The sequence below is a fragment of the Gavia stellata genome, chromosome 1 (assembly GCF_030936135.1).
Source record: "Gavia stellata isolate bGavSte3 chromosome 1, bGavSte3.hap2, whole genome shotgun sequence".
NCBI lineage: Eukaryota > Metazoa > Chordata > Aves > Gaviiformes > Gaviidae > Gavia > Gavia stellata.
The window spans coordinates 108,767,581-108,792,564 of record NC_082594.1 but is presented as its reverse complement, the minus strand read 5'-3'; the positions used below and the strand labels follow the sequence as shown (position 1 = coordinate 108,792,564).

The 24,984-nt window shown below is 36.2% G+C and overlaps 1 protein-coding gene across 1 annotated transcript in view; it reads right to left on the bottom strand.

The window, feature by feature from the left end:
* Positions 1 to 22,187, bottom strand: part of TMPRSS15 (transmembrane serine protease 15) — a 57,367-nt gene extending 35,180 nt beyond the window's left edge. Inside the window, exons 1-11 of the mRNA XM_059820072.1 lie at positions 22,043 to 22,187; positions 19,394 to 19,524; positions 19,024 to 19,091; positions 18,136 to 18,180; positions 15,708 to 15,850; positions 13,953 to 13,997; positions 12,667 to 12,671; positions 11,136 to 11,232; positions 9,038 to 9,157; positions 3,132 to 3,240; positions 282 to 391 (exon numbers count right to left, since the gene is read on the bottom strand). Coding sequence (XP_059676055.1) covers positions 282 to 391; positions 3,132 to 3,240; positions 9,038 to 9,157; positions 11,136 to 11,232; positions 12,667 to 12,671; positions 13,953 to 13,997; positions 15,708 to 15,850; positions 18,136 to 18,180; positions 19,024 to 19,091; positions 19,394 to 19,524; positions 22,043 to 22,187 — 1,018 coding nt within the window. The remainder of the gene's footprint in view (positions 1 to 281; positions 392 to 3,131; positions 3,241 to 9,037; positions 9,158 to 11,135; positions 11,233 to 12,666; positions 12,672 to 13,952; positions 13,998 to 15,707; positions 15,851 to 18,135; positions 18,181 to 19,023; positions 19,092 to 19,393; positions 19,525 to 22,042) is intronic.
* Positions 22,188 to 24,984: the final 2,797 nt, after the last annotated feature.

Sequence of the window (24,984 nt, the reverse complement as noted above, 5' to 3'; positions counted from 1 at the left end):
AATGGACCCCACAAGACCATGGATCTGGTCAAGTTATCAAGATGGTTCAAATAAGATCTTGAAAAAAAGTGGAAATTTCTTAATATATTTGGGAAGCATTTATCTGGTCACTTTGTAAGAGTAGATACGTATATCGAGATCAATTGTCTAACAGGGTAACTTTACACAGATGCATTCTTCCACTTAAACATATGCATGCAATTTTTTTCACTTCAAAATGCTTATTTTACTACTTAAATTTTATTAATGGAAGAGTAATATTAGCTGAAAAATAACCTTACCTCTTAAAATCTTGTTTTGTCCTATACCTTCAAAAATATTTAAATTGTCTGCATATTGTTGTGTATCAAAAGAAGTGAAGTTCAGTTTAATGGATAACCCTTGAGGCACTCTAAGATAAAAAGAGAAGAATAAACCTCAAAACTGAGAGTCATGTGTTAGTAAACCTTTTTTGACTGTAGTAAATTCATTGCTTGCTTAAATGATGTTAAGTTCAGAAACAATGTTAAATTACATTAATCAAGATTATTAATCGAGATGACCTATTTGGCCAACTTCTAGTTTGTAAAATTACCAAAGGAATAGGACATAAACCTTTTGTAACAGTACAAGAACTCCTTTACTCACTGGATTAATGATATTTTAGGAGCTGAATCTTTTAAACTCTAGAATGTGATATTTAGCTGCACACTTTTTTGTGTTTCTTTTTTTTTTCTTTGCATCTCATTAATTTACAATTACTCTTTAATACATGTTATGAATAGATAAGATCTCACTGCTAAGGTAGACTTCCTAAAGTCATAGGAATGGTAACATGGTATGAATATGAATACCAAGATATCAAAATGTGTCTCCTGAAAGTCCAAAATAATGTCTCTTATGACAAAATCAGGATTTGCATGAAGATTTGAGGATCTCAGACCCACTGTTTGCGAACATGTTATCAAATCTAACCATCACCGAGTAAGTTTAATAACAAAAGTAACTTTCACTGAAATGTGAAAAATGCTGGGTTTATTTTGCTGCAGTTATGTTCTTTCAGTAATCTATATTTAAGTAGTTCTCCCATTGCCTTTCCACTAAACATGTATGGTAGTCCAAATTGTACAACTCTACTATCACGATCAGCTTTGCTTCCTATACCACTATTTGTTGTTTTCTGGAATTGAGTGACCCAATGAAGACAGCTTTTCAACAGCAATCTGCTGGTGCTTATCAGTACTGATTAGCAGAGAAGCATGAAGTAAATATTTGAATATTTGCATTTGCTTTTTTTTTTTTTGTTATATATTTCTCAATAGGAAAAAAATGTCCTTGGTTTGAAAAGAGCAAAACATATAGTTGAAAGGTAATCTTTCAGGAAGACAATCTTTCAGGGAAATATTTAGTATGCTGCTTTTACTTTTAAAAGGAGAGGAAATTATGTCTTCATTTGGTGAGGAGTTAAATGGTATGAAAATGTAAAAGCTTTTCCTAAAGGTAATAGGGAAATCTTTCTAGACAAAGAAAAGCAGAAGAGAAATCAAATCTTGGATGTATTGAAGGGTGACTTTTAATACATTTTTACAGGGATAATAAAAACAATATGACAAAATATCTCTCATTGGCTACTGGAAAACTCAAATGGTTCCCTCATAGAAACAATTCTGTTTGAAAGGGAGACAAAATTTGAGTACCACATTGAATTTTCCAGGCCTTTACTGTCAGTGTTGCCAGACTTTTTGAAAGCAGATAACTGGAAAATAAAACCAGATGGGTTTTTTTGTCATTGATCAATCTGTAATTACACAGATCTGCAGTACCTGTACTATATTATTTGCAATTACTCATGATTCTTTCTAAAATTAAGCTTTTGTTAGCTACATACCTGGTATAGGTATCTACCTAATACAATGCTTCTTGCAGCTACAGCAGCGTTTGAAGCAAAATTAACAGCTTAGAAGGAAGTAGTGTACTTGAGACATGATTATTTATTGTGCTCAAATTGTGTGACACCTTGAACTGAGGAATAAGTCAGGGTTATATTCTGAACGATCTTGTGTTTTTCCTGTGACACACCTGTATTTTAAAACCAGCTGTAGCCAGTAGTTATTGGTGAATAGTATTGCTGAACATGAGAAGGAACAAATGTACTAAACAGAAGGATAACCATGACTTTTTCCTGAAGTATCAAGGTGAAGACAGAAGTCCTGAACAAACTCAAAGGCTAGCACTTTCAAAGAAGCCTTGGGAATGAGAAGTCCAAATCTTATCCAATTTTTAAGGCATTTCCTTAATTTCCTTTGAAACTCTTCTACAAAGTTAATACTTCTCAGAATAAAAGAATGGCCATTATTACAAAGCCATAATAGGAATTACTGTCTTTCAAACAATAACTTCTGAATTGGAAGTTATTGTAGGGATTTTAGGAGCTTCCAGCTTGCAATCATCTAACTTATTTTAGATGTGTACTTTAGGGTGAGATTTATCACATATTATGGCTATCTTTTCTTCTCTCTGGCCTGTGAAGTGGACCTAGAGTGTCAAAGTCAAATAGCTGTCCCTCCCTGTAGGTATGTATCCCTGATTAAACAAATTCCACTTCTTGTGCCTAGGGCTTAAAAGGCATTTGGTGCTATTATGTCAAAAGATATTCATGCACTTTTAAAACATATTCCTAAATGACTTAAGAGCACAGGTGCTGTTAACTCCCAGATGAAATGTGTACCCATAAATGACAAGGGAATTCTTGAAAATTCCATCTGTTAGTAACAATTATATCATATAAAACCATTACCTAAAGACTAGTATTTACTGTAATACTTTGAAACAAATACATTGCAATTATTTTGAGTTATGCAATTTATTTTAAGCTTACAAATATGTTCCTGTGCATGCATGTAATACATAAGATTTCTCAAAATTGTACCTAAGAATTTTTGTAAGTGGGAGAATTATTGATATAGTTATGGGTTTTAGGCATGCAAGTTTAAAAGAAAAGTTACATAAATACAAAGGAGAAAATGCTATTACGCATTTTCCATGCTGGGGTTTTTGGGAATAAAACAAATGGCATAAGGTTGATGTGCAGGAAACAATATCGCCTCATAATCAAAAAACATTAGGTAGAAAATGATTGGAAAATGGCTTACCGTATAATCCATTGGCAAATGATATTTGCATTGTATGGTTTTGGATAATTCATAGAATGAAAAAACCCAGAGGGATCAGTCAACATAAATTTTCCATCACAAACTGCAGCTGCAAAGATATAATGAAGAACATTTGTCAAAATGCCATTTGAAAAACAGAATCAGAGCCAAAATGAGGGTAACCTTAGATACTGGTTTACATGGATTACCTTGGAAATGCTTTGCAAGCAACAATGGGAAGACAAAGTAAAACACACCACCAATTTACTCCCACTTCTAATTCCTACCACTATTGTATCTCAAAGTACTATATGAGAGGAAAAGCAGTACAGATAATTCACTTTTAAATTAGAGACAATCCAACTCATCCAAACTACTCCAAACCAATCCAAATAATTCAAATTCAACAGCTGGATTCAACTAATCCAACTCTCTTTCTTTCATTTTATTTTATACATCTGTAAGGGAACAGGATCTTGTCTTAACGGTTCTTATCTACAGCTATTTTAAATCAGGAAAATGTGTTTGCCCTACCAGAAACAATTTGATATCATGTGAATAAAAGCAAGGGATACGATTGACTATTGCTATCTCTACTTTTATGAGCTTCCTAGTTCCTCGCCTTACATATTACTAAGTACTCAAAGAGATAAGTGGATATCCCAAGTTTCCTGCCAGATATCGAATTCATTCATCTGAGGTAAATGTCATCCATCATCATATATTTTTTCAAAAAGCTTTTAGTAGTTTTGTTTCCTTGGTGCTGCTATTCCATTCTACGCATGTTCTTCAGTTTAAAAATCAGTTATTTTTTAAAAAAAAAGTATTTTTAAGCCTCAGCAAGATTGGAAAGCTGATTCATGTAGAGTTATTTTATTTCAGCAGACACTGAAGCACTGTTGAAGCTTTTGCTGCGCCTCTTGAACACTATGTTAGGAATCTGTCTGACGATGTTTTTTCTTCACTTTTTCAGAAAGCATCACAGAGCTTTCAAATAAGGATAAAATAAGTACCATACATGATTATCTGGAGAGGTAAGGACAAGTTCATCAATTTGAGGCAGATAATCAGAAATTAGATAGAGCTTTTCATTAACATCAGAAATTAAATCATACCTATAATGACTATCCAAATTATGGATAATCAATCACACTGAAAATTAAATGGAAATTTTACTGAGCATAGTCCTCCTCTGGGAAATGATACATAAAATGATAAATTGAGGCTCCTTGTCTGTTCATTTTATAAGCGTAAAATTCTTTCTGACTACCACTGCAGCAACCACAACATAAAAATTAAGCTTTGTTTCAGTAACGCTCAGGCATGCGCTGTTAAAAAAGACTGTGCAGAATGAACTTCACAAACAATGATATGTCTAATGAATGAGCTGGAATAGAAACATATTTTGCAATCTTCATGGCCTTTGAGAGGAAAACAGAACACGTAAGATTTTAAACACATAGAGAAAATAGGTCCATGAAAGAGAGAGTTATTATTCTATATAACCTTTTTATCAGAATAGGCTACAGCTTTAGAGCTGGGTATTGATATAGAAGTACTTTTTCTATCCAATTTAATTCATATGTTTCCTGTCCTTACCAATGGGCTAATATTGACAATCATTTCCCATTGAGAAGAATAAAAGCAGTGCGAGAAGAAGGAAAGTGCCCAGCTTGTTATTAATGAAGCGTGCAAAAAAGTGGTACTGTTAACAAGTGGTTAGCAAGACACATCCTGATCTAAAAAGGAGTTTATAGCACTGGCAGTAATAAAAAGAGATATAGCATACTGTTCTAATAAAATTGACAAAAGTTTGCTCTTGTCAACAATTAATTTCTGTTCTTGTTTCCTTTTACTTGTTTTTTCTTATCTCTTAAGAGACAGTGAGTAACTTGAAACAGGACAGAAAGATTCAGGCAAAAGTCGTTAGGCTGCTCATCCACAGCCTAGCAATAGTCAGTGCTTAGTATCTCAGGAATGAGCAGGAAGACAGCTGGGACTAGTCCTATTTCCCTGAAGAAACTCCCAGTGCTTCCTCGTTGCAGGGACGAGGCAGCTGCGGTCAAAGGCAGGAAAGGTCACAAAAGTCATTACATTTCTGCCTCCTCCTGGACTCCTCAGAAAAGCCTCAGTTGTTCTCCTAATGAGACAAGAGACATCTTTGGTAGGAACCACTTTCACTGCTTTGCCAACTTGCATCTTGCTGTCCATTTCTATTTACTTATGTTGCATACAGGGCACATTAGGAGGGCTTAATCCTGTTATCCTTGAATTGCAGGGAGAAGCTCCCCAAACCGGTCAGATCAAGCCCAGATATTTCTCTTGACAAGACCTTTCTCTGCTGAGGGCAGTACATTACTTCCTGGCTTACATATGATTAATCTCTCTCAGTACTGTAGTGATGCTGTGAGGTAGGTAATCACAAAATGTTAGCCTAGACATATAATAACTGCAAAGAGAGTCTGCAGAGAGAAACACCTCCCGGGATCAGCCTCCAGTCTCCCTTTCCTTACACTTATGTGCTACATGGCTGCTTTTCAGCAACGCCAGCCATTATTAATAGATGCTGTTCAGACTTTCACATTTCTCTAGAGACCCTTTCATTGAAATTGCTAACTGCACTTTTGCAATGCCTTTTGTTACTGCCCTGCATTGCAGAGCCAGAAAGAAACCTTTCAAGATAATTTTAATCAATAAAACCAAAAAAATGAGGGTGTTCAGTTGCCTGAATCTCTGCTGAGAATTTGAAATTTTACTGAATTCTGTCTCATGCAGGAAGAGTCTATTAAAATTCACCCTTGTATCCTATATTTTAAAACCACTAACATATTCCAAAATCAGAAGTACTAGAGGGAATAATAATCAAGACGAAAAAAACAACCAAGCTGTTTAAAGGGCAGCAACTCTGTTGTGCGAGGGAAGCAACTCTGCTGTGTGAGGGCAGCAACTCCATTGTGTGCAAGAGCAATTGTAACACGAATTATGAATTAGCTGTAAATCTCATTGTGAAACTCTGAAGCACTTCTGAAAATCTAGACAATTTTAGCTGTTATATGACTGTATTAAGTTATTCTAGGAATGGGACATAAGTGAAAAATCAAAGAGGTGGAAATATTGGCAGGTATCCCAAACGTGCATGCAGCTTATTGCCACTTGTTCCACTGGTTTTGCAAAGTCTGCTAAGAAACCTAAATATATAATATATAATATAATATAATATAATATAATATAATATATAAATTAATCTGAGTTTTTGGATGGAAAATTTTAAGACTGAAAATGTAACATAAGAGTCATGGAGCAACAATTTGTCCTCCGCCCAGAATTGTATTTCTGTAAGGTTATGAGCTGAAACTGCTAAACTAATCGTAACCGAATGAATTGCTTGGAAATATCAGGCATCGGTGAAGAAGAACAGGGGCAAATCATCCAGCTCCCCGAAGTGGACATTCTGTCTATTTTTACTTCTATGCACATTCCTGAAATTTGCAGCTCAGTTGTGCATATTCTTTAGTAACTGTTAAAATGCTGATTAGGAAATAATATCCTCAGTTACAAAGGAGCAGGGCATTCACAACTTATATTTGGTAGAGATTCAGGAAAAGATGCAAAACAAATCCAAAAGCCATGTGGATAAGAGGCTATGCCTCAGCTGAAAAACTCTACTCAAGCACAATTCATGCTGTGTAGCCTTCAGGGCACAATTGAGTGATGTCTGCATAGCTTTGACTGCAAGTAGGCGAGCTTATTTTTGTCTGTACCTACCAACATATGAATATCAATTAAGGTCTGTCCTATATAACAGGTCTGACTGTAGCATCTTTAATAAAATATGAGCAAAACTTGTAGACTGAGACCTAATAATTCATAGTAACTAAAAAGCATTCATTTTGATAAGATGTATAATACTACTTCTTAAGTATAAGCATCTGCACTTTTTTATTTAGCTATATATAAAATAAAATAAAATAAAAAAACCAAACCAAACCAAACCAAAACAAAACAAAACAAATACCCCAAACAAAATCCACGTCTCAAAACAACAGTACGATGGTAGAAATGAATGATTGAATAACTCTTTGAGGTTGTGCTACCTTAACACTTGAAGTGGAACAAAGGTCTAACTGAGGCTAATTTAGGACCTTCTGATTTCCTCAACTGTGGAAGGACCTGCTCAGAGCCCATCATTGTTATAATCTAGCTGGATGCAGCTGTTATGCTAAACAGACATTGGAATATGTTTCAGTGGACATTCTGCTGAAGTATTTTGATGGATATTTTCTGAAAAAAGTTCAGCTAAGCCTCCTTTCTGAATTGGCTGTACTCAGAAAAATGCAGGTAATGGGCAGGTCTGCGATTCACCTCTTTTTTCTGAAGAAAATTCCACTTCTGGCAGAAGGGGTCAGCATGTCACCAGCCTTCAGAATTAGCCTTCCAGATTCTTTAAAAAAAATTGGTCTTTTACTTGCTTGTTTGTTTTTAAACCAGAGCTCAGCATTTTACATGTTTCCTAAAGCTCAGACCAGACTGCCCCCACTGTTATTCTCAGGAAAGTTCAGAAGGCTGTTCTCACAGCAGAAGGGAAATAAACTTTCCAGATTTCTAGCACCAAATTCTTTATTTAAAAAAAAAACAAACAAAACACTCAAGGAGATAATTGCTCCAACTTCTCCTAAAACATTTGCAAAGTTCTCTTTGCAAGAAAACTTTACAGACTTTTAACTGAGAACTGAGACTGTGAAGAGCAATGCAGACAACATTAACACACATGCCTCCCCACCAAAAATCTGCACACGCACTTTGGTAAGCAGCAACGCAGTCAGACTTCTTGGTACAATTTCACAGTGTTCACTGCTACATGGAGCAGTGGCTGCTCTACACAAAAAGGTGTTCAGGGAAACCAGGCAGTCAGAAAAAGACAAACAAACTTACTGGTGCTGAAGGATATAAACTTTTTCCATTAAAAAACCGTCAGGTTTCAGGTTTGTAAGATTTTCGCAGAATTACAGAAGGGTTGAGGTTGGAAGGGACCTCTGGAGGTCATCTGGTCCAACCCCCTGCTCAAGCAGGGCCACCTAGAGCCGGTTGCACAGATTTTCACATCATCATCTTGCATGTCTCACTGTGGTGCCATCAACTCAAACATTTGTGTCAGAGTCATACAGACACTCGCATTCACTAGCAATCAGTGTAGTGAGGTGCAGGTGGGTGGGCCAACAAACAGAGTTAGAGTTCCTGCCAGGGCTCCATCCTGCCGTGGCAACAGTCACACTCGCCTGCCCTGGCTGCAAAATGCTGCTACTGCCCACCCCCCGCCACCCTGACCCATCTAAGTTTCTGGAGGTACAATATCAATGTATCTGAGTGTACATAGTAACCTGGGAAAAGCTGTTTGTAGTGTTTTGCATGATGATATTCTTAATGTTGGAATCAAAAGAGAAACCTCTCTTCTGACTCCAAATATGCCATTAGGTGGTTTCTGATACTAGTTAATGTGATTTTATATCTGTATAGAGTCATAATTTTAATTTATTTGGAAAGAATATTATTTGATATTACTGGTACACAACTTCATATGAAATGCCTATATTATTTTATAATTTACATTATATTGTTTTATATTATTAATATTTATATAGTAAAATAATTTCTGTATTATTTGTATTAATATAGACAGATGGTAATATTTCTACATTATTTATTAAGCATATTCTTAATTAGTGAGAATTTTAAAGAAAATTGTTTCCATTTACAATATAAAGATTATAATAATCATTCTTGTTATTATTTTTAGTAGAATTGATTTGGACTTCACTGTGCAGTTCATTGTCTATAAACTGTTTACAAACTACTGACAGGTTTAAGTATGTTTAAAAAGACTGATTTACAGAGGTTTACATTCTTACCACATCTTTTTTCAGATTCATCTGAACCATCTGGGCAGTTCAAAACTCCATCACAAAATAAATCTTTTGTAATGCAGGTTATGCGATCATCACAAAGTTCAGCAGGTGGCAAACACTCAGCTGAAATAATAAGGACAACAGCAATAACAGCACAGCAGTAATGCACTTTCACTACAAAGGAAAATTGACTTACCTCTGGTTACTCTAGCACAAATCAAATCAACCATTCCACTGTGTTTTACAAAACTGCATTTTTAGAAGCCTGGAATGAAATATCACATACTAAAAAGATAAATTTGGCACAGAATGAAGGAAGTTCTCAGAAGTGACATATTTTTTGAAACTAAGCTTGAAGTAGGGCTGGAAGAAAATTTCCATGAATTCCCATTTCCTTCCTCTACCCAAATTAACTACTTTATGCAATATAATAAATGACATTTTCCTATTTCTTATGCTTGAATAACATGAGAAAAATGTACTTTGGCTTAAATAACAGTGAAAAATCTCTGGGTTTATTTGAATACAATTTGATTTAATTTCTTCAACTTCAACACATCACCATGTTGCACTTCATCATGCTAAAGAATCTCATTTTTTAATCAGCATATCTTGAAAATGAAAGCCTTTAAGACCGGATTTTGAAATACCAGGAATATCAGAAACCCTATTCTTTTCAAATTTGCAAATTAAATTCATAAATTAAGAGCAAATTTCTGCAAGAAGAATACATGGGCAGATCCTTAAAATTGTGGAATCTCACTAATAGTGTTTTCCTAGAACGTAAATGTTCATACACTGTTCATGGATGCTCTCGTAGTCTTTAGATGGTTTTGGTCTTAGGCATCTGTAGAACTGAACTAGGTCCTACTAAAGTGAACAAAAACATGCAGCTAAAATAAGCTTTGGATAACTATTAACTTCAAACTTCTTGAAAATTGCATTAAATTCTATGGAAACTATTCATCTAGCATTATTCACATAGTTTCTTTTACTTCAGCAAATGCTTCATGGAAAAGTTCAAAAATTCTTATGCAAAAAGGAAAAATATTAATTTGTAAAACTGATCTTGCAGCCTCTAACCATTATTGCTTGATTTATTATTTCATAAAACTGTTAGTTCTGTAATCAGATTAAGTAAATGCTTGTATGATATTGTATTGTATGATATAAGTGACAAAGATTGGAATTGGTTTGGATGTATTGTAGCATTTCAAAGTGCTTTACAAAACACTTTCAGTGTTAGCAATGCAGAAAGCGTAAAGCCAAAGAGCTGCCATCTTGCATCCAGTTGGTAACTGAAGCAAACCAAACATACTTTAGTCAAGTGTTGGAGGTGATACAGTGCCAATGAATGAATTGCCACAGATGAGCAGAGACAAAACTGTGCATTCTAGACCCAGAACAAAACCCCAGCCAATAATCTAGGAATATGTTTTGCACAAGCCCAATATGCAAGAAAACATTGTTTACATACGACATGGTCAATTCTAGTTGTATTCTTCAACTCAGAAAACTAAACAGCATTGCCACCTACTGGATAGAAAGAAATCAACATTTTCTAGTAAAATATTTTGGCTTTTTTTAAAACAGCAAATTACCCTGAATTGCAATGTATTTGTTATACTCAACCATAAAAATGGCAGTAGATACATTAGACCCATTTGAAAATGCTAATAAATGTCATATATATTTCACCACTTAATAAGGCTAGGGGAGGATTTCAAAGATTCAGACAGCTTTGGCTTTCTGTCCATTGGAAGTCATGTGAGAGTTTGCTAAGGTGTTTTTTGTTTTTTTCTCAAAAAGCCCCAAGAAATAATAGGAAACAAAAATGAGCAGTCAGTATGAGTGTCAATATATATACATCAATATACACAGCAGATATACCACTTTTGTAGAATGTACAGTCTTAGAAGTCCCTCCTACTTGAAGAGGTCTCCTTAGTCAAATCAAAGCTAAACCTACATATCGTGTATTTGTAGGAATGGGATACAAGAACTGGATGATGTGAGAAGAGGCTGTACGCAAACAGTCTAATTCTAAGATCTCAGACTCTTTCATATAACCTCCCTGCTTCTACCCGCACATAGTTACCTACCTGCTGTTGTTGAGGACTTGCTTGTGGTGAGTTGTCCTGAACCTGGGCAAACACAATCCAAGGTTAGAACTTCACTTCTTGCTCTCTGGGAGCACCTCTGCAGTTGCTTGGGCAGAACTAAGCAGCAGCTAGTCTGCTTTTATATCTGCATTATTTGCTGTATCCCCAAACCCCAGCTTAGGTAATGATATGGTAGTGCCAGCTTGAGTGGTTTGATCCTGAAGGTCAAATGTTGCAATAAATGTAAGAAAAATAATGTGGAACCCAAATGTTTTTTAAATCTCATTCTTTTACCTCTAGTCACATGCTTTTCAATAACTTCAAAAGACTTTGAGGTTTTTTTCCCCATTAAAATAACAGCAATGCTTTCTTGTCTTCCCCTTGTGTGTAAAAGTTCTGACCTGAAGTTGGTGTCAGGGAGCTTGTAAATAAACTCATGGGATCTGTTGAAACAAGACAATAATATTAATACTAAAATGTATATGTACGTTTTCTTATAAATAACATTGCTCATCAACTCAGTTATTGCAGTGTGAGGAGAGGAGCCTCAAACATATCTAGTATTTGTATATTTACATACAGGCATACATACATACCTGTGAGTATATGTATTTACACATGAACAAATGCCTAGGTACATAAGTATATTTGTATTAGTGATAGTAAACTGAAAAACACTCTGGAAAAATGGAATGCTTATTTGTGATTGCTCCAACACAAATTCCACTTAGTGGTGCTTTTAATAACAATCACTGAGGATGCCCCTGGCATTTTCAGCTCCCAGATAGTCTTTTGTTTCCTCTTTGAATTTGCATTAACATCCCTGTTTACTGTTTTACTTTCTACATTAAGAATCAAATATGTGAGTAGGATGATGATGCCCTCAGCTGAAAAGGATCCCCATGTCACTACAGTTAGTAGATCCTGTCCCTTAGTTTATAAGATGCAGGGCCAGAAGGAATAAAGTTAGAGATGGAGTAAGGCCTTCTCTATAGTTTGTCATCTATCAGTTTTGCTGGCAAAAGTTGCTGATCATTGGCCATCACAGACTTACTTTTGCTAGATGTTCCTGTTTTCCCAGACCTACCAGTGCACAAACTTGCATGAGGACTTCCTAATGATTTTCAATCTAAACATCCTAATTTAGCACACACTACTAAACTAAGCTAGGCCATTTTGTATTATGGAGCATTCTCTGTCAGCAAATTTAAGGACACAGTTCCCCCAGGAAAGAGAGAGAGGAGACCCCAGCAGAAGGGGCAGGGAGGGTGCAGCTGGATAGACTCTTCTCTCAGACTTACATTCAGAGAAGGAAGCTTCATTCATAGCTTCACAGTAGTTTCGCAAGTGTTACATACATATGTATCTACCTACATATCTGTGTATATATTTTCTAAAGGATCACTGTTTTGGAAGGAATGAAACATTCAAAGACCTAAAACATGGATGCATGCATGAGAAAGCAGTTCTAATAAAACAATTATTAGGAAGCTATGTCTTGAAGACTATTGAAGAAAATTGGGATTGTTACAGGCACTCCCAAAAGTGCACGCACAAGTTGACAGCAAAAGCCGTGAAAGGAAAAGTGCAGGACAATGACATAGGCATCAGTGGTATAAGCACAAATCACAAATCCCACTAAAGTAACATATGAGGTGGATGAGGATGGTTTTAGGGTCAACAGAGCCAAAGCCCAAACATCCAGCAGATGTAAACATACCACAGATGGTAAAACTGAGGTATAACGTGGGATTTGGACTGAAACAGAAAGAGCAAGGAAGCAGACAGTGCTAGCAAACATACAAAAATGACCCCAAGCAGACCCAAGACCAAGGGGGAAGGAATCCACACCAGGAACATTATTCCCATACCAGCCTGGGGTGCTGAGAACTCCCAACTCCCTTCCCCCTTCCTCTAGCACCTCCCTCCTACCTTCCAATTTCTTCTTGAGGATGATTAGCAACATTGAACTTAGAACTCAGGGGAGCATTGAGATAGCTTACCAGAGGAAAGGATAGATAGGAGAAAATTTGTATGTTAGCAGTTTTAACTGTATCATTGGGAAAAAGCTGTAGTAATTGTATACTTTGGACTATACACTTTAGTAGGCCTGTAACTAGGCTAATAATAACTCTTTCATTGTTATGGCTGTAATTAGACTATTGATAAATATTTGCTTCCTATATTCATAGGCACATTTCTTTAGCTCACATAAATTGCATGAAGCTCCTGGTCTGGTAACCTGCCCTGGAGAATTTGTATGTGATAATTTGTATGCAGTTTGTATGCGACAACTCTACCTGCGACTAGTGCTACAAAGCACCAACTGTGTTACTCAGCTGCCTGACTGACTTTTGGCAGGTTTCTGCTCCATTAATCTGTGAGACCAAGGAGTTGTGTCTGCTTCATGCCCTATCATCATAAGACTTCCAGTGATAATGGTAGGAAAGTCTATCAATCAACATTACTCAGTGTATTGGTAACCACAGCATGAAAGTAGGACTCCCCAGCCTCATCTACCTCCCTAAATCTATGAAAACGTCAGCTTGTGACTCAGCTGGTTGATGGAGACTCAACTTTTGTTTTGATCCACTAAATAAGCTCTTTGAGCTTTTGTACAGGGTTCAGATCACTGCTTTCTCAAATGGTCAGAAATGGTGAAGGGTGGCTAACTATCACTGAATGGATCCTAGTAGTCAAGCCCTAACTACAGCCAAGGCAGCTTTACTAAGTTATACCAGCTGAACAGGAAGTCTTATGTTTCTTTATGCTGTATTAGTAACAAAAAATAGGTTCTGTTTTATGAAAGATACTGACCTGATGAAGTTAAAGGCAACATTGTAGTAAGATTTTCAGCAGCTACTGGAAGAAAGCAAGTTCATTATAAACTCCTTTTATAGCACAGTATCTAGTTTTATATAACTCGGAGAAAGAAAGTTTAAAAAAAAATCAGCTGTGACTATTTCTCTTTGAATCACTAGCAGTGTCTCGCTTCCCTCCTTTTCACCATCTCACCCTGTTCCCAGCCTTTTCTCAAAGTCTATGATCTTCCTAAGGAGGAAAAGTCTATATTAATCCCTTTCAATTCTCAATCTCTATTCATTGTCTTGCATATAAAATGTCTTCATCTGGGAAATCTCTGTCTTGACACTTTTTAGACTATGGAGATTTTCATAGCACCTGTGTCTTATAGAACAGTGTTTAGGTCAGATAAATGAGTTAAAATTAACCTGGGATAATTTGCAAAAAAGAAAGTTACTTTTAATCACTGTGAAAACTGTGACTTCAAGCAAGTCACATCTGTGTTGTAGTTCCCTCTCTCTCTGAAATAGGAATAGGACTTCTCTTGCAGAACATACTGAGATACAGGATGCAAAAGTGCCATATATGATTATGATTGTTAATTAGTTACAGTTGTTATTTCATTGAAGCATTCCTGATGGAATGGACAGATGATATCTCATGTGAAAAGAGGCATTTTAATGATCCAAAGCAAGAAAAGTTTGATTACTTCGAAGTTCATCAATAGATATACAACCTTTTAAAAAACTCTTCATAATTTTCTTCGGTGGCATTTTTGAAGTATAACGAGCAATCACTTTCCACAGTGATGTGCAGTTATTTAGAACAACTTCTTATATGTGGTGCAAGTAGTAAAGAGAAATAAAGATGTCAAGACTCTGAGTTTAGCCTTTGCGTATCTGAAGTACTTAGCAAAAAATACACCTTTTAGAATAGAGTAAGAGACAATGCACACCACATGTCCTACTTCTCTTAAAGCGATCAGTTGCTCCTTAACAGTATGTCCAGCAGGTCTTCAAATGTCAGCTACTCAACTTACACTTCAAAGGATTCAAATTACTTTTTATCCTCATCCTCAGTGAAGGTCTGTTTTGAAGCTTATTGAGGTAAAAACATGGATTCCCATTGATCTTGTCAGGCTTCCAATTAGGCTTTGATAAATTTTCTAGTACTTACATAAAATCACTGTATTTGTATAATTGCAGAATTTAAAACTCCCTAGGTTTTAAAGCCACATTCCTTTTTTTTCCATTTACACTTTACCAAAACTTTAGAGGAATTAGAAGACAGTTCCTTGGGCGTACTTCTCCAGAAGCCACAGTCTGTATTCAGTTTGTTGTTCTTACTGATATCTTTTCAATAAATGAGTCTTCACTCACTGTGAGGCTAGGCCCTTTTCCTTATTCTTTAGCAAAAAAATTGATAATCGCATTTACTTATGAAACAACGCAGTTGGGGCTTAATTGCTTTAATTTGAGGGATAACAAAATTACAAATGTTATGCTACGTAAAATATATGAAAATGAGTGGTTTTCACTGGGAAATCACTACTTTGTCTTCTACTCCCTGCTTAGTGAACATACGCAATGCTGACTCATACTTTCTAGTTGACAAGGTTCTTTCAGCTGCTACGGAAAGCTCTGTAACAGGGAAGGAGGCACCCATGAGCATAAGTAACAATCCCTTTGCTGTTTGGGTGCCAAAGTTTTCATTCATGTTACCTATAATTCTCAAGGATTTCTACAGAGAAAAAATGCTTACTAGCATTACCTGTGACTTGTATGCTGTTCACATCAATTTTCAAAGTCTGGGTAAGATTAGTCTTACTCGAGTTGATACCCAAAACCAGCTCATTTTTTACTTTCTCAACTGTTACCATCTGGGTAAAATAAAGGTTGAAGATCACAATGACACTGGCAATACAAAACAGAGAAGGTGATTAGTTATGCAAGTTAATGAAGTAAATCTCATATATGACTTATCATCTAGATAATGTTTCATTCCAGCACAGGTTTCATTTGCAAAGTCAAAGTATCTGTAAGTGTTGGCTGGCAAATATGACACATAAAGAAACACCTCTTAATTATCAGGTAGGTTTGAACCTTGGAGAAGCAGGTTTTTTTCTTTATCTACTCTTATTTTCACTGTGCAAAAAACAAAAACAACATTCATATCAATTGCTGCAATGGAACTGAATTTGAATAAACTAAAGGAGAAGTAGGTTTATTGTTATTCAACAGGTCTTCTAGTTTAAGACCTAAAATATTGATGGTGAACCTTGAAGCGTTATGAAAATTGTATAATATATTCATGTTACAAAAATATAATACAAAATGATCACTTCTATAAAGCAAGCATCATCTGTGGATTCTACATCTGTGAGGATCTGCTGTGTGACTTCCTGGATTCTGATAAGGAAACAGTAATGGCTGAAAGCACAGATATTTTGAAATCAGTGGTTAAACTACATTTAACTTCTATGGGGCCTGAATTTTATCCAGAGTGTTGACTGTTTGTTCTCTCCCATCCCTTCTAGATACAATTATTAAGTTTTGTATTTGTAGCTAGATTAAGTTAGTGTCAATGTGTGATAATTGCTAAAGATAACATTTTTCACCATTTACTTAAATTTAGGTGCAAACTTTTTTATTCTTAAGCGTTTATACTACCCAATTGCAACTGACTCAGCAGTGCTTTTTGATAAGGGGTGATTAATCCTGCCATTTTGCTGAGCATAGTTTGCAGTTTGCAATATATGGAAAAACTCTCCTCTTTAATTTCTTACATGTTTCTGATAACCTCTAGGCCATGCTGAGCAAACATAAACTTTTATTGCTATCCTTGTGACTCAGCAGAGTTTCAAGAGTGAAACAAAGAGATTGCCCAAAGGGGTAAACACGTTTTAAATGAAAAGTGTCAACTAGAAAATAATTTCTGAGACAAAGTAGTATTTCAAGTATTATTTCAATACAGAAATAAAGACAGATCCTTACTGATGTATTAAAGGCCAGATCCAACATTCACTGACATCAGATTTTCTGTGATTTTTGTGGTATTTGTGTCAAGATATTTGTCAAATTTGTTTTACAAAATATAGATGTTTACAGTGCAGTTTTCTAGATTCCCATTGTAGTTGATGGAAAGAAATAATCTGTTCTTTGGCATAATTTCTTTCCTCCTAAAAAAGGCATATAAATTGACCAGATGAGAAAACTCTAAAAACCAATCACTTACAAAGAGAGTCTTGAGCAACTAGCTCAGAGATGTCTCCATCTTTGATGCCCAAATTTTGATGAGAATAGTCCCATTCTGTGTGCAGAAACCAAATTGTGCTGATTGGATCTACCTTCACAAGGACAAAAACTTGGAAGTGACCTGCTCCTACCACTGTGTACTCCATTCCCTTGATGTTATAAAACTCTTCATAAAGTGATCATACTTCACCTTTCTAGATAATTAGGTTTATGCTCTCACTGTTCCGACCAGAAGATTGCTCCAATTCAAATCTGTTTCCCGTTTTCAATATACATGTATTCACAGTTGGCTAATACTCATTTTTCTTTTGCAAGCACAGTCATTCAACTGAACTCTCTCTTCTGAATATTTATCCACTTCATGTATTTACAGAAAATGTTCATATAAAAAGAACAGCTGGTATGACAGAATTGCATCATCTGTTGTCATATAATGTGCACTTTTCTTCAGTTTTGTGGTCTCACCTATAAGACAACTAATTAATTTCTCAAGGTCTTCCAGTTCTTCTAGTGTCTTAAACTTTTGTCCTCTGTTTTGTTCTTGCCTGTCATAGTTTGTCATCAGACCTTTCTTTATTTAAAACTTAAGTTACTAATGATAATGAGAGATTTGACCCACAGTCTAAGCAGCTTTCCACAAGCAAGCTCAGCACAAACTGATAGATACCCTTTCCTTTCTAGCTAGTTTCCTACCTACTTCACTGTCCTTAACTTTCCCATTTTTCTTTCTAAATTGACAGTCTCAAGGACTATTTTCTTTTAATCCTAAAGGATGTTTTTGGAGGAATGATACGTCTTGAAGCTTCATATGCCTTTTAGAGGGCCTTACCCAATCTCTAAAGATTTATTTTTCATCTATTCACTGTGCACAGAAGAACCTTCTAAATTAATAGCATCATTGTCTCTTGCCCATATTTTAAGTAAATTTTGTCATATGCAATTACCCAATCTCTGACTTCTTGACTCTTTCACCGCTGTCTTCAGATTTCCTGTAGAAAAAAACCCAAGAATAAAACAAAACACAACACAAAAGCATATGTTTTGCCTTGAGTTTATAATGTTGTGGATAGGATGGAAGCATGTTCTGAAACTGTTTAATAATGGGAGACAGTATTACATGTGTTTTGCTGAATCAGGACCTTATTAAGAAGAGTACAGATGGAATTAACACTACAGACCTCACTGCATATACTCGACTTTTTTGCCTGCTGGCCTTCAGTAGGACAACCAACAAAACAGGATATTGAAAAATGAGGTCAAACAAGCTTTAATAAATGAAGCAGGTCTTACTGTACCTATTTCATGGACTCCTTAGGACAGACAGGTTGCCGCTTTACCTGGTATCAAGTGATAGCCTCACTTGCTAACACCCTAAGGAATATGAGTTAAGTGGATGCATGTCTATAGGGACATATGAGTGTATTTCCATTTGTCTCATCTTATGCCAGCAGAACTCTAACCTGAACTTTTTTCTAGATGGCAAGGGCCAGCAACCCTGCAAACATAGCACAACTAATAAGCCTTGGGAAAAAAACGATATTTTAGAAATTCTTTAAAATATAGAAGTTTTTTGAGGTAGTCTTAGGGCTCAGACTTACTGGTTTGGTCAAGGCATGGACATACAGGAGTCCAAGAAGGAAGCTTGCCCAACGAAACACATTGGTGTCCAACTTCCCACAGCAGCAGTTGGAAGACATAAGACGTGAAAGGAATAATATAGGATGTTCTGAAGGATCTCTTAAAAAGCAAGGTATAGGTAAGCACTCCTGAGAGAAATAGCTAAGTGAGCACTTTTGATGTGTATTTGCAAAGTTTAATTAAACTGTACCTACTTGAACTGGGAAATCTCACATCTCAGAAATTCATTTGTCAGATCACTTCCTTGAAAGGCTTTTTGTATCTGCATGTAAAAGAGAAATCTTGAACCAATACAGTAATAAAAAATACACCCAGTTGCATACTGTATTAATGGTTTTAATACTAAATGATTTTTCCTTCCCAAATCTAAACTACAGAAGCAAACTTATTCTTTGATGTTCCACTGATTTTCACAAATAAGGAATATATTGAGTTCTGACCAGGCATAGGGTCTGAAATGTCTCATTTTGGAGAGAGGAAAAAGCCATCAATGGTAGGTCATGTTAGGGAATTAATGTACCTACCACATACTCTTGAATTAACCAGAGACCAATAGGTTCTTACCAATTGTTCAACATCAAAGGCAAGGACTTTGAAATCAGCTGATGATCTGTTTTGCAAAGCAGGAGTAAATGATGTCCCAGAGAGTATTTTAAATGTTCCCATATAGCCATGAGTATTCCCATCTGTTTCAGCTAGATAATTAAAAATAAAATTTAATGTTTTGGATTATATAGAAATAAATGAAAAACATTACATTAGATTTTATTCCACACATATCATCGATACAATAACGTTTAGCTTTCTGTTTTGTTTTGCAATCAGAGATGTTTTGCTAGTGCTGATTTTAAAAAAGCGAAAGACATTTTTCCATGTTTACAATAGTTACAACTGTAAACATATATTTATGAATACTATTTGTCCTTGGTTCTCACTAATTTCAATTCTGTTTTAAATACTGTTTTCCAGCAGCATTGTGAATGGATAAAGGGGACAATGGTATATCCAGTTATGTCTAACACAAGGGACAAAATACATGGGAAGAATGATAGTTGGTGAAATATTATTTTTTTGTGTGTTCTGGATTAAAAATATTAAGAATTACTACTTCACACTTTCTGTATTAAATGCTGTGTACTTTTTATATAAATGTACACTGTTTTTGATGGCAGCATTAGTGTCAGACTAGTTAAACTATTTTTGACCTGACCTTTCTTACCAATTCATGCATGAAATGCTGGGAGGATTTATGAGGGAACTAGATAACTGGTCCTTAATGCAAATTTAATCTTGATTTTTAATATCTTACAGCATATGAAGTATGCATAAAGCGATTCATTATATATTAAAAATATTTCCTCACTGTGTAACACACTGGAAATTTTCAGATAAGAACTGAATTAATGTGGTTGATTGATAAAAAAAACCTTTTGCTTACCAGTTACAGTACCAGTGGTATTTTTATGTTGTGTTTGAAGGCATTACCATCCAAACCAAGTTTTAACACAAAAGCAGATAACTAATAAATACAGATAACTAATAAATACAGATAACTAATAAATACTAATAAACAGCTTGTGATGGAAGGCACAGCCTAGTGACGCCAATTTGCTACTATCAACTAGTAACAGCAGACCACTTTGAGCTTCTTTGAAGGTCATTTATACTTACAACAATTGCAAATCTGTTTAAACAAATGTTTCTAAATAGCAAAGGAATTTTTTTGTTATATATGTCAAATATAATTTTTTAAAATGTTTTATAATCATTATTTGTACATGATTAAATTCTTGCCTATTCATCCTCTAAAACCTAAGTAATTAATTTAAAGCCAGTGTCTAACTAGACGCAATGATACACCATCATTACTTTTAAGCTCATTTTATTTTACTGGAATGTGATAGTAGTCTGGTAAGAGGGGAAGAAAGTCAGTAGGGAGAACATGTTTTAAAATCTGGAATGAAAAACAATAGCAACTAAAGGCATAAACATGAATATTCTGATAAAACGGGGTTTTTTAAAAATATGTCTTACAGCTAGTTTAGTCTTCATGTGGCTTCAGTATAAAATAGTATGGACTTTTGGTTAATGAAGGCACCAAAAACTTCAATGTATCAGAATCATTTTTTCAGCTACAAAAATCACTATAATGGAAAAATACATTTCTTGAACATTTTGCCTAACCTGTTTCCCTCACCCCATTTCAAAATGTCTTTTTGCTATTAGCTCTGAGGTCTCTATAGACCTAAATACATTTCCTTGCCATCAAAAATCTAGATCACAGAAGGGTTGAGGTTGGAAGAGAGCTCTGGAGGTGATTTGGTCCAATCCCTTTGCTCAAGCAGCATCACCTACAGCTAGATGGCCAGGACAATGTCCAGACAGCTTTTGAATTTCTCTAAGGGTGGAGACTCCACAATCTCATCAGTCCTTCACTGGACTCTCCAGTAGCTCCATATGTCTCATGTACTGGGGAGCCCAGAATTGGACACAGTACTCCAGGTGTGGCCTTACCAGGGCACAGTTAACATATATGCACAAGATCTTTAAACCAAAATTTCAGTTCCATTTAAAAATCATCCTATGTCAATTTTTTAATTTAGTTTACTTTGAGTATCAGTAGCTTGATTCTACCACATTCTGAACATTGGCTAAATATTAAGAAGAATTACTTTACCTTAACTTCACAGAGGGGTGGGGGCTGACTGTCTAATGCAGGATCTCCCTCACACCAATAAATTACTTTAAAATAAATATTTTATAAAAATAAAAAGATTTCAAAAGATGTAGAACACCTAAAGCTTCCCACAGACTTCTGTGGATTATCAATGTCTTTCTGAGTCAAACCTCATACGTGGAGAAAAAAGCAAAAATTCACAACTTGCCATATTACCTTCTCTAGTTGATGAATACAATTGAATAACCAAAGCTTTATACCCTGGATTGCATTCCAGGGACCTCTCCCAAAGCCTAAACCATGAAAATTCCTTTTCTATGCCTTCAGGACATGCTTCAAGTTCTTGTATTTTTGCCTATTTTGTTCACATCAATTTCCAGGGGAGAAGAGGACAAAAACAAGAAAAAAGAAAAACCCACCCCACCCCCAGCATTAAAAGCATAGCATGAAATATAATTACAATGACAACACCACTGGCTTCAGAGTCTGAACATCTACTGAAGAACTCCTGAAAAAGTTAAAGGTTGGCTACTTACCTCGTTCTAACTCCTGGATTGATAACCATGAAAGTACAATCAGTCCAACAGAAACACACACAAAAACTGCAAGCAGAGAAGCAAACAAAATTTCATAGTAACTAAGAGGAACATATTTCTTATCAGATGATTTTTTCAGCTTCATTTCTGTCCTGAAAGCTTGTATGAATTAAGGACTGACAAAAGACACAACCTGAAAAGGAGGGTAATAATCCACATGAACAGATATTTATAGGAGACGCTTGTAAATTAATTACACCATAAAACTTCATTGACATAGGTTTTTACAACTTTCCTGAACAGTCATATCCATGCACAAGCTATGCAAGTATGAAGAAAAGGAAGCTATTCAGAAAGGAAGCACTTAAGATTATGTCTCAGATAAAGAATAAACAAAACCACAGGAATATAAGGTTGGTCACTATATTTGTACTATTTCTTGTCATTTGATGTCTTTAACCGAAAATTAATATAAAATACTGCTATAGGATTTACTGCTTATAGAGGTTTTTTGGTAATTCTTCACAAGTGCAGTTATGAGGACAACACTGAGAGCAGTATCTTTCATCACTCTGCTTAAAAAGTTTCTTTAAAAGTAATTTTATATATAGAGGAAATGCAAATGAGTTGTTTAGTACTGTGCCATGGTTCAGCAACGTGTTCAGCACTGAACAGTAATTCAGCAGTACAAGTTTAATCTGCGTAAGGTGTGGTTCTTTGACCACATATCTGGAGAATTAACCAGAGAAGACATTATGAAATATATGCTTGTTTTATACTTTCTTGCCAGGCATAAATGTGCCATGGGATGCAAGTCCTTGATAAGGTTAAAGCATTGTGGATGGCCAGTGCTGCATCCTTAATAAAGCACGGGTAAATTAAACAATGTACCATCCACTCCAAAACTTTTTGTTACGAATTCAATCTGTCAAAACTTTTGAGTGAATCAGCTCCAGAAGAGTAAAGTCATACAGATTTTATTTTTCTTGTCCTGTGAGCTACTATTTTTGACTCTGGATCAGAGGTCCTAAATCCAGATTTATGGTATGGCATTCCTCAGCTCTCCTTACAGAACTGGAGAATCTGAGCAAATCAGTCATATTCCCACCTATAAAAGGAAAGGTAGACTTGTCTGAGTCAATCTTTGGAAGACAGAGGCTCTAGCTACCTGTAAATTGACAGAAATGGAGGTTATAAAAATTGGGAAGAAATGAGAAAGGCTCTGAATAAGACTCTTGGATGACATAACAGTTCTCTGCCTGGCCTTTGAGAACTGGGATATTTGAAAGCATCTACAACACAACTGATCAGATTTAAAGCACTGTAAATCACAATCAAAATCTTGGCCTGACAGTAGTATCCTTGATTTAATGTATTATCATAACACAATGAAAGAAATTCAGTAATATTTCCCATTACTAACAATAAATAATTATTCATTTAAAACCAAGTTTTTTAAAACAAAATTCAGGGCAGCTTAATCATATTGCCCTTAGAGAGCAAGAGAAAACTCAGTCTATATCCTACAAATGGAAGAGATCTTTGAGTCATCAGGCTGGATGAATTAGAGTGAGAACTGCTTTTGTATACATTGTGTATGACACACACACATATATGAATATAAATGTGTGTGCGTTTATATAGATGTACTTATGTGCCTATAAGAGCAGATTAAATTTGTACTGCTGAACACTTTGCTGAACTGTGGCACACTAGCATCTCTGCAACTATTTGTGATTATTCAGCAATAATTTTAATACCCCTCATTACAAGGGATTTAAGTTTCTGTATTTTTCTGAACATTCACTCTATCACAACAGTTCAGAATACCTCTAAATACCTCACTTTGCTCAGTTATACATGTTAGGTTATTCCACACCTAGCAGAATTACATAATTACAAAATAGTTGGACTGGGTGCGGGTGCCCCGGCGCTGGCAGGGGCTGCAGGGCGGCCTCTGTGAGGAGAGGCCGGGGCTGCCCTGTGCCGGACACAGCCGGTTCCAGCCGGCTCCAACCACCCACCGCACTGAGCCCCGCAGCCACGATGGCAGCACCTCAGGGAAAGCCTGGGTAAGGCACGGCAAAACGCTGCCCAAGAGTGAGCAGTGAGGAAAAAAGTGCGAGTAACAGCCCTGCAAGCACCAAGGTGAGAGAAGGAGGAAAGGGAGGAGGTGTTCCAGGTGCCCCAGTGGGGATCCCCTGCAGCCCTTGGAGAGACCACGCTGGAGCAGGTATTTCCCTGCAGCCCGTGGAGAGCCCGTGGTGGTGCAGGTGTCCACACTGCAACAATGGAGGACCTCACACTGGAGCAGGTGGGTATTTCATGAAGGAACTGCAGCCTGTGAGAGCCCAGGTTTATCCTGAAGGACTGCAACCCATGGGAAGGATCCACACTGGCGCAGGGGAAGAATGTGAGGAGGGAGGAGTGGCAGAGAGGAGCTGTTATGGATTGATCACAACCCCCCAGTCCCCATCCCCCTGTGCCACTTGAGGATGGCAATAAATTAAATAATTTTTCCCCAAGATGAGTCTGTTTTGCCTGTGATGGTAATCTGTGAGTGATCTCCCTGTCTTTGTCTTGAGCCATGAGCTTTCCTTTCCTATTTTCTCCCCCTGTCCTGTTGAGGAGGAAGAGTGAGGAAGTAGCTGGGTGGGTGCCTGGCAGCCAGCCAAGGTTAACTTACTGCAATCACCCATGCTGCATGAAACAATACTAGTTTATTCCTGTCTTATTCCTAATCAGACATTTTCTATCACAAATATGAGGAATTTTGTGCAGTCGGACATTGGATTCCTCTGTCATATTTTGCATAATTTAACTATCTGCGTCATTGACATTGTGTGTCACTAGTAAAAGATAAACACTCTTACCCAAAGATGTCTGCATCTTAAATTCTGTATTTATGCCCTAATGGTGAAGTGATTAACTGGAGGAGGAGT